This window comes from Emys orbicularis, chromosome 3 (genome assembly GCF_028017835.1).
Source record: "Emys orbicularis isolate rEmyOrb1 chromosome 3, rEmyOrb1.hap1, whole genome shotgun sequence".
Taxonomy (NCBI): domain Eukaryota; kingdom Metazoa; phylum Chordata; order Testudines; family Emydidae; genus Emys; species Emys orbicularis.
The window spans coordinates 123,672,850-123,688,391 of NC_088685.1; the positions used below are offsets into that span (position 1 = coordinate 123,672,850).

The 15,542-nt window shown below is 44.4% G+C and overlaps 1 protein-coding gene across 1 annotated transcript in view; it reads left to right on the top strand.

Annotated features, from left to right (window-relative positions):
• Window positions 1-4,556: 4,556 nt before the first annotated feature.
• IGF2R (insulin like growth factor 2 receptor) overlaps window positions 4,557-15,542 on the top strand; it is an 88,182-nt gene continuing 77,196 nt past the window's right edge. The window contains exon 1 of the mRNA XM_065400441.1: window positions 4,557-4,699. Within this exon, the coding sequence (XP_065256513.1) occupies window positions 4,557-4,699 (143 nt within the window). The remainder of the gene's footprint in view (window positions 4,700-15,542) is intronic.

Sequence of the window (15,542 nt, forward strand, 5' to 3'; positions counted from 1 at the left end):
AATTCCAGTTCAGCTTTTTCTCTGCCAGTATGCCTCATTCCAAGTAAATGAACAGCTTAACTGAGCCTCTTCCTGTAAGTAAGCGGACAGATCTCATAAGCAAACTGTGTGTGTGATAGTCAGGTCTGGACCTTTTGTTACCTTCCAGCAGACTCTGGCTATTCACTATCTGTGCTCTGCTCTGGCAGTTATAAAACAGTGGAGATATTCCCATCCTATCTCCCACTTGCTGTTTTGCTTCTGACTTGTGACATAAGAGCTTCTGAAAGAGAGCGTGGAGATGTTGCTTGAACATCTGCTGTCTGTGGCAGCTCTCATAAAAGATAAATATGGAAATAAGAGAGTTCAAACTCATAATCCAGCACCCAGAGGGTATTGGCTAAAGCAAATACCATCACATCTGCAGCTGTAAGGGCTACATAGAGCTTTGAGTGAGGTACACATGTGCTTTGCTGGATCTGCCTACACAGCATCAAATTACATGGCCATAAATGTAACAAAATTCACCAGATAGAGGATGTTCATAAAGATTACCACTATTTGACATTGTGTCTCAGCCCTCTGTAAACTCCTGCACCCCCATCCCCACTTCCTCAGCGTCCCCTTCACTGTAGAATGCATGTTCCGGTCCTGTCAGCGAAGAGGACAGGACCCACATCAAAACACAAAAGATGGACTGTTTTGGGTGGCGGTGCCTAAACTGTGGTTGGACAAGCAGTGACATGGCCCTCTCCCCCTTATTAGCTGGCATGAAAAAGAGGCTGGCATTGTTTCCCAAGCTGTAGGTCACACTTACTATGACTGCCACTCTATGAGGGAAAAACAATTCATTAGAAGGCATGTTTGACAGAAGAGTCAGGAGTGCATCACCAACAGAACACAGGAGATGTGCAACAGCCAGGTTCAGCATGCTAATGCTGAGGGGGTCCCGTTGAGTGTGAAGGCAGAAGAACCAGAGGGCAATTCCACTTGCAACAGCATCCAAAATGGAGCAGATGAGAACGAGCCAAAGCCAGAAGGGTGTCTGCACTGCTATTAATTCTGGCATGACTATTTGTTTTGGTAAATAAACGAAGAATTTATTGATAGGTGATAAGTCTGCACTGCTTTGTTTAGCGTGCGAGATGTAGTAGTAAGAGTGGCTTTTTTATTTTATTTATTTATTTATTTTCTGTTGTGGTGAATTCAGCATAGCAGATGCATAACTTTGCCAAAAATCTTTAAGTAAAACTCAGTATTACCTAATCATTAAAAAATCATGAGTCAGAACCTCCCCATCCCCATGAGATTGGCTTAAAAATAAAAGGTTCTGGATTTTTTTTTCTCTTCTGAGCCTTTGGGTTCATGTTTCCAACCTTTTCTCCACAACCATGCTGGCTGCAAACTTGTTTAAAAAACAAAACAAAACAAAACAAACAAACAAACAAAAACACCCAACCAACCAGCTGATATTCCCACATAATCACAAAGCGCCAGAACTGGGGCTTTAACAAAAACACCAAAAATCACAAGACTCACAATAAAATCATGAGAGTTGTTAACCCTGAATCTTATAATAAGAGAAAACTGTCAAGGAAGATAACATTTAAAGTCTGACAGCTTTTAGTATGCCCCTTTAATTTTATCACAGATCCTGACCAGATATATGTAGAATGCTGTTTCATGCCTCAGTTTCTCCCTCCAGTAGTGGGACCAGAGGTGGGTGCCTTTAATCTCCCAATCCTGTCTTCATCAGTTTAGGACTCTGCTCTTGGGCTAGATTGTGATATTCTTTCTCATGTTGAATAGTGCCTTAGATCATGAGTAGTCCCGGTAGGACTGCTTGTGGAGTAATGCATTATTCAATATGAGCTAGGTTATTATAATCTTGCCCCTTGTTTGGAGTCCCACTGGTCAAAAGGATGCAGGATGCTAGGAAGTAGGGTGGGAGGAAAGGAGAAAACACTTTCAGCGATGTGTCTTATACATTTTATATTTCTGTTTGTTTAAATTCCTACTGGAGAGTGCTGATAACTACTGGGCAAAATTTCTTTCCATAAATGCCAGCTGTCACTATTTGGGAGGGATAAGTCTTTAAATGTTTGTTTCCATTTTCTGGCTGTCGCTCCAGAATGCTCTCCATCTAAAGTGTAGTTCAATAGAGTTATAAGGTATGTCCCTATTTTTTTTTCTTGTGTCCCTATTTATAACATATGCCTGGTAGTAACCGATTGTGCAAGTTCAGAGTGTACTGGCTCTGCTGAGATAAACTGAGTGGAGGTGGCAATAGGGGATGTCTCTTCTACTTCCCTATGAGAAAAATGCCGCCGTGTGCAAGCCTCCACTCCCTCCCAAAGTTTGAAACAAGGTATTGTTTCTACATCATCTTGGCTTTCCTGCTGTAGTAATAATCGTTGCATCTGTCATTTAACCACAGACTTGCTGGCAGGTCTCACCCATATGGGATTAGCTTTCAGTCTCTCCCAGTGCTGCAGAATTTTGCTAGGTCTGAATTGTTTTTAATCTTTTTATTTATTTATTTATTTAGGAAGTTTTAACAGGTTTGCAAACCGTTGCCATTTAAATATAAAAGACAAAATGATAATCATGACAACAGTGAGCTTTTTGTTTACAGAAACATTATACAGGAATAAATGAGTCATTAAAAATCTCACTTAACATTTTTTAAAAATTTCCATCATTCAACGTCTCATAGCTGATCTCAATGTGTTTGGTATGTGTATGCATACAGTTTGGGTTGTGTATATGAGGGAATGCACATGTGTTTGTGTATAGATATGATGTGGGTTTGTTGGGGATGTTTGTGAGGGGAGGTGTTGGGGGATTGTGGGATGAGTTTATGTGTAGTTGGTTGTTGGCGTGTTGTAAGTAGCAGATGAGTATGTGGGATGTTTAAAGAACAGAGTGTGAGTAAAGGCAAGGGTGTTATGGTGTGTGCATGTGTGTGAGGGACTGAGTATGTATGTGAGGGGCTGTTGGGGTGTATGGGTAGCCTTGTGGTGGCACAATAGGTGAGGTGTGTGTGTAGGATTGGGAGATGCTGGGTGTGTGTGTGTGCCTGTGTGGAGACTGAGGGCACGTGATTGGCGGCATGTAGGGCAGTGTAGAGGTTGAGTGTGTTACTGAGGTGTGGGAGCTGAGTGTGAGGTGTTATTAATGTGTATGGGGGCTGAATGCTCATGTGAGGTGTCACTGGGGTATTTGAGGGGGCTGAGTGTCTGGGTGAGGTGTCACTGGGGTGCATGGGGAGATGAAGTGTCAGTGGGGTACATGGGGCCTGAGTGCCCGGGTGAAGTGTCAGTGGGGTGTATGGGAGGTGACGTGTCACTAGGCTGAATGGAGGGCTCAGTGCCTGGGTGAGTGGAGTGCATGGAGGGGGGGCTGAGTGCCCAGGTGTGGTGTCAGTGGGGTGTGTGTGGGGTGAGTGCCCGGGGGTGGTGTCAGTGGGGTGCAAGGGTGTGTGAGAGTGCCCGGGGGAGGAGTCATTGCAGTGCGGGGGGGATGGGGGGGTGAGTGTCCGGGGAGGTGTCAGTGAGGTGCGGTGGGGTGCGTGCCCGGGGGAGGTGTCAGTTGGGTGGGGGGGGTGAGTGCCCGGAGGAGGTGTCAGTGGGGTGCGGGGGTGTGTGTGTGTGTGAGTGCCCGGAGGTGTCCGGGGGGTGCGGGGGGTGAGTGCCCGGGGGAGGTGTCAGTTGGGTGGGGGGGGTGAGTGCCCGGAGGAGGTGTCAGTGGGGTGCGGGGGGGGGTGAGTGCCCGGAGGTGTCCGGGGGGTGCGGGGGGTGAGTGCCCGGGGGAGGTGTCAGTTGGGGGGGGGTGAGTGCCCGGAGGTGTCCGGGGGGTACAGGGGGTGAGTGCCTGGGTTAGGTGTCAGTTGGGTGGGGGGGGGGTGAGTGCCCGGAGGAGGTGTCAGTGGAGTGCGGGGGGGGGGGGGTGAGTGCCCGGAGGTGTCCGGGGGGTGCGGGGGGGGTGAGTGCCCGGGGGAGGTGTCAGTTGGGTGGGGGGGGGTGAGTGCCCGGAGGTGTCCGGGGGGGTATGGGGGGTGAGTGCCTGGGTTAGGTGTCAGTGGGGTGCGGGGGGGTGAGTGCCCGGAGGAGGTGTCAGTGGGGTGCGGGGGGGTGAGTGCCCGGAGGTGTGCGGGGGGTGAGTGCCCGGGGGAGGTGTCAGTGGGGTGTGTGTGGCGGTGACTGTTCGGGGGAGGTGTCAGGGGGGCGCGGGGGCTGGTGAGTGCCCGGGGGTGCGTGCCTGGGGGAGGTGAGGTGTCACTGGGGGAACGTGCCTGGCTGGCCGGGGCTGACGCGCGTCCGGCGGCGTAGGGGTCTGTGAGGGGTCTCGGGGCCGGGGCGGGGTCAGACACAATCCCCCTCACACCTCCCTTAGCCGGGCACCAGCGCTGTCGCGGCAGAGCCTGTTCCTCACATGACTGGTCACATGACCCGGGAGTCACATGAGCGGGCCGGGGGTGGGGATCACATGACCCCCCCCAGTTCCTCTCTATCATGTCCCAGGGGCAGCGGCGCTTGCCAGTTCCGGCTCCGCTCTGAGGCCCCCGCGCTGCACCCATGAGACGCGCCGGCCGCGGCCCGGGGCCTGCCCCGCGATGGTTCCCCGCGCCCCGCCTCCCGGCCTGGCTGCTCCTGCTCCTGCTCTCGGGGCTGCGGGGAGGCGGCGAGGCCCAGAGCCTGGACTACGAGCCACTGTGCAGGTGGGTTCCCTCCGCCGGGGCTGCCGCTGCGGGGAGGGGGCTGGGGGCTGCTGCCGCTGCGGGGAGGGGGCTGGAGCCCCCTACAAGGCCCGTGGCGTTAAAGGGACAATCTCTGAGGAGATCCTCCGCCCCCCCATCCCTCACTGAGCTGCAAACGCCTTTAAAAATGTGGCGGCGAACGGGTGCCCGGAGCTGCTGGCTCCCTGCGTGTCAGATGAGGTTTTTGCCTCCCATGCTTGGTTATTTGTTTGCCCCTCCGCCCGCACCATTTGGGGTGTTGTGGCCAAGCTCTTTCTTGTGCAATTGCCTTTTGCTTCCTTAGCTCAGTCCTCAGGGGTACAGCCTTTATTGCTTTCACCATCTGCCTTGTATTGCGCCATTAAATAGCCCTGCGTTTCAGCTCCGGTGGCTGCATGATGGGGGCTTGACCCTTATGTGCAGTTTGTGACTCTTCTAGTAGAGTGCTTTGGGATCCTCCCTAATTGGTTTCTAAGGAGACTGCCGCTATGGTATATACCTGTGGAGAAAGGGTGGGTAATGTTTGAGGCTGCGAGGTGCTTGGTCTCCTTTTATTACCCTTTGTTTATGTCGTGCTGAAGTAGGTAAAGGGGGAGGGAATGCCCAAGTCACTAAGTGACTTAGGCTTCTAAGTCCCATTTTCAAAAGTGACTTGGACACTTGAAAATTTCACCCAAATTGTTAGGGTTTGTGTTCTCTCAGAGGAGAACCTTAAATATGAGTAATTGGCTCTGCTTTTGTGTCAGTGATCCTATTGTGCTTATTAAGTTTGGTTTTGTACTGGTATATTTGATTAGTTTTCCTCCTCCCCATGCCCCTGTTGCCCAATGCCTGGGCCATGGCCTGGCTGCTGCCCTCCTCCCTGGAGGTGACTGCTTTCTACTAGTGTCAAATATATCTAAATTCATTACGTGTGCTTGGAATGTTTGAGATCAAAGGAACTGTGTTAACATAATATATGACTTCTGCATGCATAAATTGTCTCTCTCTGAGTCAACTCAAGCAAGTTGTTCCAGTTGCCAATTTCAGTGGGTGTCAGGCTAAACAGTGGTGAGAAAAAATAAAACTTATACTGGCCCTAGCTTAGTGTGTAGCAGCTGTTTGTGAGCTAGCTTTCCCCCCCTCTGGGTTAGAGATTCAGAAGTTGAAATTTATAGGTGTCTTTGAGTCACAAATGCTTTCCAGGTGCCAGGGATGCTGGAACTAGGAGCACTGGGAGTATGGCAGCAACCTCTGGTTTGAAGTAGGCTTCCATCATATACAGGGTTTATAGTTTTGTTAAGTGTCTTTCAGCATCCCCACTGTAAACATTGTTCCAGTGCCCCTGCCTGATGCTCTGGGTGGGGGTGGAGGGACAATGCAGCTATACACTTTTAGTTTACACAAGGATGAATGTAAAGGCTCGTGCTAACCCAGAGTGTACAGTTGTATCATATTAGTATATTGGCCCTCTCTTCTATGTACTTTCATCACAAATATAGTTTCAATGAACAATGTAGGTAATCAGCTTCTCTGCTAGAAGTTTTGAAGGTTTGTCTTTTTAACATATCTAGCATAAAACAGTTGGTCTCAGATATTTCAGAGCAAGCCAGATTATATATAAATATATATTTATGTATACAGCTTCTCCTGTTTAAACAAGTTAGAAATACACTTAGAAATCAAAGTAATTTTAGGTGTGAAGGAGGGGTGAGTTAAAATATAGTTCTACTCTGAAAATCAACACTTTAAAAATGGCACCTTCTTGCTCTTAAGCCTGTTTCTGTTGTGTGCTGTCATATTTTATTTTAGTGAGGCAAACAAGTTTACTCCTTTATTTTATTCCTGTAAGTCCTACAGTGCAAACACAGCTAAGAAGGAGCTGTATCCGCCTCCTCCTTGTGCATAGTCACAATGTGACAGTTCAATTGATTTTTGCAGAGTTAGCAGGTAGAAAAAATTCTTTTTGTAAACTGAACACATTTGTTCTGATATTGAGACATAATAAACATGGAACCCACTATTGGAGCTGCTTCTGGAGTAAGTCTTCAGAGCCTTAAAGTGTGATTCTACTCCATCCAGTTTATAAATATTGTTGGCATTTAACTATTTTAGTACTGACGAATTCTATGGCTTAATATAAGAGTTGCACAAAAAAAAATAACTGTAGGAATGAATTAAAATATGTTGTAGATATGAGTCTTTTAAGACGGTCAGCAAGTACACCAACTCTGCACAAGATTACCTACTATGGGCATGTATACAATGGATTTCTCCTTCTCAGGTGATTACTATATCTGTTCAAAAGTGCTATGGGCCTTTCTTCTGCTCTAGTCAATAATACATTTTATTAGATTATTTTCTTGCATTACAGTAGTGCCTAGGGTCCTCAATCATAACAGGAGTTTGAGTCACACTAGGTACTGTACAAAGACATAACACAGACAATACCTGCTCCAAAGAGCTTACAGTTTAACTACAAATGTACCTTTTCAAAGCTATATTTCTAGGAGGAATATGGTCCAGGATTGCTTGGTTTTCATGTTATTTCAGCTCTGAATAATTCAACTACCATCACTCACAAAACAGAACACTCAGAAAATGAATACATATCATTCTCTTGAAGCACACATGCACATCTTCATTTGTGTAAGATCTCCAGTAAAAGTTAACTATTTTCTTCAGCATTGGAGGGGTTATCCAGTGCTCCTGTCTTCCCCACTGGGGATGCAGCTCTATCTGCAGGAGCAGGGTCCAGCTGGCCCTACATGCACCTGGCACCAGTGGAAACAGCAGGGGATCCTAAGAGCCTTTAAAGGGTCTGGGGCCCTGCTGCTCCAGCCACTTTCCTGCCTCCTCCCAGTGGGACTTTCGGTCACTTTTCATTTTTCAGATAATTTCTTTCAATTTTTAAAAGGTGAAAGTGAGGCCGTGACTCCTCCCTTAAGTCAATAACCACCACCAGGAACAAGGCCACCTTTGGGCTCTGTCCTTTTATAAGAAAGGAGCCCCTGGCCCCAGCTCTGCTCCTCCAGGCTACTCTGCCATCTGCTGGTGAGGAAACCACATTTCAGCTCTTATTTTTTTAGTCTTGTCTGAGTAAGTACTATTCTCTTCCTCGCTTTTCTGCACCTCCCTCCCAAATCAGGTAAGAGCAACAGGGATGTCATGACCACAGACAGATTATTTAAAGGAAACTGATATATGATGCCACTGACACTTCCTCTTACTGGGCTCAGCCCTATCTATTATAGTTGTCATTTATTACGGTTTCCACTGGTGTTATGCCATAATGCTTCCAGAGCATCCACCACTATTCCAAGAACACACTGCTTCAGCTCTGCCCATTCCCAGGACTCAGCTAGGTTAGAGCTCCAAAAGATATTCAACGGACCTGCCTTTCCCATGACATCTTGGAAATCAGACCACCATTCCTCCACTTGGCACATCCCTTGGCAACATCTACTACTTCTCCTATAACAGTTTGAATTGGGAGGAGCTGTCCAAGGAAACAAAAGCAGAAATAAGAAACCAGATTCTACACATCTGACACCTAAATACTGCACAGGTCCATTACTTAGGCATGGGTCAGAAGCAGGCAACACAAACCATCATGAATTAAAATTGATGCTGATAATATATGACCTCATCAGTGATGCATCACATGAGAGCGCCTGCAGCACAGAGAGTGGCTGGATGACACTGCAAGCCATGTGGTAGCCCACCTTGTCCCCCCAGGATACTTGGTACACCACAGACCTAGACAGGACAAGAAGGCAGGTGGCGCTGCTTTCATCTTCTTTGCAAACATCAGATGTAAGAGAGGTTCCTCTGGTAAAACAACTTTAACTCCGTCCCATCCTGGCAGATGAAGACATGGCCTCAGTTATTCATGCCTTCATCGCCTCTTGGCTGGACTACAGCAATGCGGGATGGCTGGACGTGAAACCTTCAGCACTTAAGAAACTCCAACTAGTACAAGATGCTGCAGCTAGTTTCCTCAGCAATACAGACTACCGTGAGCATGTCACACCTGTCTTCTGCTCTCTGCCCTGACTTCCTATAGAATTTCTAATCAAGTTCAGTCTCAGTCCTTATCTTCAGAGCGATCCCTAGCCCGAGCCAATGATATCTAAAAGATGTTTTTAAAGCTCCAGGATGAAAGCTGTGATTGACAACTGTGTCCTCAGGTACATTGGAACTCTCAATAATCAGAGTAAATCTCCTCTTTATGGGAGACAGAATCATCTCTGGTGGTGGTTCAAGACCGTGGAATTAACTCCACCAGGCACTAAGGGCTACCCCAAACTTAATCACTTTCCACTTCAAATTCAATGTGTGCTTCAACATGCCTTCTCTAATGTTAACATGTAGTAACAGATATTTAACTAATAAACCCTACCAAAACAAGACACTCCATTCCACATGCTCCTCTCTCTGAAGAGAGGATGAGAGAACAAACACATGACAGATGTGTGGTCATGTTGCTTAATGCACTTTTGTCACTTAATGCACTATAACTTGTACTATAATGATGAGCACTGTATAAATTCTTCTGTAGAATAGACAGCCCTCCCCACTAAGATGTGTATTGTCTAGAAATGTCCAATACTTAAAGATACTCTGTATAGTGCCTCAGAGGACTTGACAGGGCCATTATTGCAGACTGCTGATGCATTACATTTCTGTAATGTTTTAAGAGAATGATCCCTCTTCTTCAGTAGCAGAGATAAAGAGAGATCTTGGTCCATTTGCTAATGGTCAGAGTCCACATCTCAACTGGGGCCCTGTGTGGCATCCTGAATAGGAATTCCAAAGAATGCATAGAGATGGAATTTCTGTCACCAAATGGTCCCTCTGTATCAGTGATGAGGCATTTCGCCGAGGGAGCTTGTACTACCAACTGACTATGATGTACCTGTCTTATGGCTAGACGCAGTTTCATTTTCCAGGGCCGAGATGAACTCTTAACATACCTTACCTAGAAAATTTTTGGATCCTTTTGTAGATCTAACTCTACTATGGGTTGGAGGTAGACTTTTTTTTTTTTTTTTTTGATACAGTGCTATAACTTGTCTTGTATGTTAAAAACTGGGCAGAGTCCACTCTTTCTATGACTGACTGGTAACACTTTGAAAACAGAACTGTACACTCCTTAATTTTAACCAGAATGACCTTAAATGAAAGTAATTTCCTAATGTTGGAGAATCCTGGCCATCTATTGCCATCAGTTATCACCAAGGAATTAAAATGACACTGGAACTCTTTTGGGGGGAGGAGAAACTTGTGCTTGGGGGAACTCCAATTGTTAGGCTGTGTAGTGTGGTTATTTTCGTATCTTATGTGTTTCCTTTTTTCCTCTTACACTATTAACATGCTCATCACAAACGTATTGACTTTCCTTGTATATAGCTTACTCTTATCCAATAATCCGAAGTGGCTGGCTGATAAATCATATATAATTTTTGTTTGTTGCAATTTAACAGTTATGAAAATCTTGCTGTGGTAACTTGCAGTGAAAAATAGCATCTAATTGTAAGTTTAATTTAGTTCTGTCTCCATTATTATATACTGTGGAAAAACTACTAACAATACTAACGCTACAGACATAACTTGTAAATTTCTCGATTGCTAACTGATCCCATAAGGGCCTGGGTATAGCAGGTCTCTCAATCAGTTTAACTTTTGGCCAGTCTCTTTTGCTGGAACACTGGAACCATGTCTCCTTCTCACTGGTCCTATCACACCCTGTTCAGTGTTCAAAGCTGGGCAAACTAGAAGGAAAATTTTCAAGGTAGAAAAGTAGTGTATAGGACAGCCTGCCTCCAAGTCTTCACAGGCACCACAAACGCACACACTATGAGGTTCTCTGCAGTTCAGCTGTAGTGGTCTGAGTTGGTTTGGCCTGATGCTCTGTTGGTTAGGTTGCTTGTGGAATCTAGGAGTGAAGGGAAGCTTTTTATGGAGAAACAGTCTTCCTTTCTAAGTCATGTTCTCTGGCTTTATAAAACTAATTTCATGGTTTCCACCAGCTGTTTTTCTTCACATGTTCAGCCATAACTGTGCTAGGTAAAAATCTTGCTTTCAGAGAGTGTCCCTTTAAGCCAGTCAACTTAAATCTGCATGATCGTCACAAGACTTACCAGTTAAACCATTAAGGCTACTATAATGCGAACAAGTAGAGGAAAGAAAGTCTCTCCATACCTTCAGTTTATCTTGTGTATCTGACTGCACTCTGGATACAGTTCAAATTCTTCCCCAGTTTGTTTGCATCTTTCGCACAGCAACAGAGGAGAGACAAATCCTTTTTAAGGAAAATTATTGTGAAGTCACAAAATAAACTGGGGACAAATTTAGTATTGAAAACTACTTCTAAGTCATGTCTGCAAAACTATTGAATTTCAAACTGTTTCTATACAACAAATACTTTCAGGGCAATTTTGAAGGAAAACTATTCCTCCCTCTCCTTTCCTCCCCCCCCCCCCCATTGCAAAACAACTTCTTCCTGGACTTTAACTGTTTCTGCACTGTTATACGTTCTAGCCCCTTTCCACCTTCATATTTTTCCCTCTGCCTTCCTCCTTTCTGATGGACCTTGCCTAGACAAAACCAGTGTGGCTTGATGAAGAGCAAGTGGCTTCTTCTGCAGCAGTAGGATGAGTCAATGTAGTTTTCATACGCTAGCTCAACCAGTATTGTGGTAACGTGCAGAGAGGTGTTACTGAGCAGCTGCTCTTGCGTATATTTAAAATAAACCTCAGGGAAAGATTCACTAAGGTGGAGCAAAAGTTGTAAACCCATTGCAGTGTCACTAGCTTTAGGGGGAAAAAATTAGTAGAATATTAATAGAATGTTGCAGTGTTTCAAATACTTGTAGTTTTTGTTTTAAAGTTAGGAAATTCAAAATTGTTGCAGCTTAAATCCAACTCCAAAACCTTAACTCCCTCCTCATAATCTCATTGCCCATGCGCTTCCAATCATAACTCTATACTATTATTCTTTCAGCCTCTTAATCACAGTACACTGTACCATAATTGACATAATAATGTGTGTCAGGTCCACACCCAACTCATGTGCCACTGACAGAACCAGAGAACGGCCTCCAGTTCACCCTCTTTTGAGGAGGTGCACGCTGGGAATGGGGAAACCTGATGATCTGTTCCTGGCTCTGTCACAACCGTGCCTTGTGACCTTGGGCAAATTCAGCTAAATTAGCAGGTTTCTAAAGTATGCTGAAATATTTAAGTAGGAGGTGCCACATGAATGCAAGATATTATTCTACATATGCAAACCAGACTGATCCAAATCCCATCTCGCTTTCTTAATAACATGCTTCCCTCATATCCGATCCCTTTTTACTGTTGCTTTAACCCTTTTCTGTTTGCAGTGATTGAGCTCCATTCAGCTGCAGGCACTTTAAAATTGGTTCATCCTTGTAATTGGCTTGCATGTATTCTGCTCCATAAGCCAGTGGATGTGTCCTAAGACGTAGGTAGCCCCAAGTGAAATGTCAAAGCATGGGGTGAGGGTTAAGACTTCCTGGCCAAATCAGTAAGTTATATAGGTTTGACATATGACATAGCTGTAGGATTTGTCATAAGGACATACTTACCATCAATGTTTGTTGAACAAAGTGACTGGCATACAAGAGCAGAGGGTGAGATTGTTTGGGGTACATTAATTGCATTCTTTCCAGTGTGGCTTTTTAAAATTTGACCGTAACTTCGCATTTCCTGCTGTTCAGATTTTTTATGCTTCTTGGAAGGCTTTGGCTAGATGTAGTGATCAATTTTTGTTGCTCTTTGATTTGTATTTATGATACAAACATATCTCTAAGGTTTTTGTCAGGGATGGTTCATCTTTAAGTTTTTTCAATATAAAGACAACTTTTAAAAGTTTAAAAAAAAACCTGATTCTTGTAAACATGATGTTTAACAACTGAATGGGTTCTTCACAAACCATGAAAACAAAACTTCAGTCTTATGATCTTTGCTGTTGACTACATAGACACTTGTGGATTAACTTTACAATTCTTTTTAAAGCTTACTGATGTGGCTCTCTTGCAGAATTTTGAGCACATAGAGAATAGAGCCTCATGACCACATCAAAAAGGAGAGGCTGGTGTGGTTTGGTAGCTAGCAAGGCAATGAATACCACTTGTGATGGGCCTCTACAATTGCATGGGAGTAGATGTGTGTCTGACTTTCCAGTAGTCGTCTGTTACCACTGAGTTGTCGAGAACCAGTAGGTCATGTTATTCAGAGCAAATTCACACAGAATATTAACCAACCAGGTTCCTTCTGCTTTACCAGAACTGGTGACTGGCATTTTCAAGCTTTATTATTAGGTGGCTTACAGCCTAAACTTGAGAAGACAGACCTTGGACTGACTTTCACCTTCTTGTAACCCCACTGGTCCACCTGTTGACATGGCACGGTCTATACCAGGGGTTTGGTTGGTTCACACCCCTGAGTGACATAGATATACTGATGTAAGTTTGTAGTGTAGACCTGGCCTATAAAAAGTGCGCTCTCCTCCTACTTAACTCAGGATTAGTGACTTTCTGTCAATGCATATTACTTGCTGTATGAAAATCTTGACACATGGAATGATTTAATAGACTGATAAGTTAAGTCTTGGCTTAGGATGTCAGTTTCAAATGTAACTTGAAATTAGGTGTGCATGGTTTTTATTTAATAAACGTATTCAGTTTAACTTAGAAATCTGATTTAAATAACCTTTTTAGAAAAAAAATCATTGATTTTTATCTACACTAGGTGAGACTGACACAATTTTGTAAACACATTTTTGATTTCAATGGAACTGCATTTTCCGATGGAAAACTGTTCTAACTTTTTTCCAACCAGCTGTAGTCTTTTCTTTTCCTGTCCCTATTGTAACTGAAGGTTGTCAATTTCTTCAGGTGTTGTGTGTTTTTTTTTTTTTTACTTAGTCTTGTTCTGGCATTGTCTAACTCCTTTCCCTTCCTCCATTTCTTGTATTTTTACATTAACTTCTATTCTTTGCTGCTTTTGCTTGGAGCTCTTTCTCTACCTCAGTGATAACTAATTTGTGAAATGTACCTGTACATATGGGGCTAAAGATTAGACTGTATACAGAAAAGAGGAAATGCCTATGGAGTAGATATTGAATTCCTTTTACCCATCATCCATTGGTTTGCTAATGACACCAACTTTTCCTACCTGGTGTTTAGTAACTAAAAGGTGATCTACTGTAACGCTTGGAGGGAAGAAAACAGGTCATGTTTGGAAAGTTGTCTAATAACACTCTTTAAGTTTGCAGATGGCTCTGATGCCTCTACACCAACCTATAACTTTTTTTCCAAGCAGCAGCAGAGTGAAATTAAGAAAACTGGTCAACTTCTTTGCTGCTGCACAGACCCTGTGGGCAATGGTGAAATTGACACACTGCTTATCAAGTTTTTGTGTTGCTGCCTCAGGCGAGAACTCAGGGCCTGTCTATATAGCTAGTTAGTACACTGCAAGCTAGATGTAAATCTACAGTGCTTCTCCATGCCATGCCCTAACAGTCTGTGTGGACACTGCTGTGGTGCACCAAAAATTCCCTAGTAAACTTTGACCTGCTCTTTCAAACAGTAATGCAACCAGGCATTGGAGATCTTCATAGACAAAGATGACTCAAAAACCAGCCTGAGAGTGGGACAGAGTAGCAGAACTGCTCCTCTTCTCTCTTCCTGGTCCCAACAGTCCGCCTTCAATGTGGACCAAAAGAGCATCTTTGCGTTCTAGCCGTTTGTGGGTTGGGGAATGATGGCTTCAAATGATCAAAACTCCTGCCAGCTAGAGATTGGTACAGAAGATGAGGCCCTCAAGCAGAGTCCATGGATTGCACCCTGGTGAAATCCCAGTAGCTGGACCAGGTTGTTGGACTTCTTGTGGCATTGACCCTGAATTTTATTGGTAGAGATAGCAGCTGTCTGATAAATGTCTCAAACCATATTGAAATGGTAAAACTGTAGAAAAGGAAAAGGGGAAAGGTGTGGGGAAGAGCTAATAGGTCACACAAGTGCTTTAATACCACCATGATCATGCATTAGAAATATCTGTGACAGATCAATCTTCGAATGCTGGCCATTCTTTTGAATGTTTATCTTAGTGCTTTGTGTAGTCTAAATTTAAAAGGCCCAAGTGAAGAAGGTGCCTCCATTTTTCTTGGGCGATGGAGCCACAAACTGACATCTCTGGGGAAAATGTTTCTCATTCTGTTTACATTGTCCCCTTAATTTTACTTCATTTTTTTCATAGCATCACTCCATTGTACTTAGCTAAATGGCTCTCCATTCACTGTATTTACATACTTTAAAGATGAGTATGAAACTCTGTGCCTCCTTTAGTTGTTCTTTTGGTCTAGCCATACATATTAGTACTCAATCTTTCCTTCAGAAGCATCTCTCTCAAGCCACTGTCATTTTTCTCAAAAAGAACAGGAGTACTTGTGGCACCTTAGAGACTAACAAATTTATTTGAGCATAAGCTTTCGTGGGCTACAGCCCACTGCTCAAATAAATTTGTTAGTCTCTAAGGTGCCACAAGTACTCCTGTTCTTTTTGCGGATACAGACTAACACAGCTGCTACTCTGAAACCTGTCATTTTTCTGGGTCACATCTGAATTATCTCTGTCAACACCTCCATAGTATTGAGTGGCCAGATTTTTAAAGGAATATTCACAAGAGCTCTGTAGAGGTGGGTCTCTATTATCACGAAGACAACTGCTGAGTTGGAAGCATTTTCAGTCAGTGGTAAAGTGGCTAAATTTCTGTGTGTGTGTGTGTGTGTTTCCCCCCTCCTCCCGGGCCCATACACC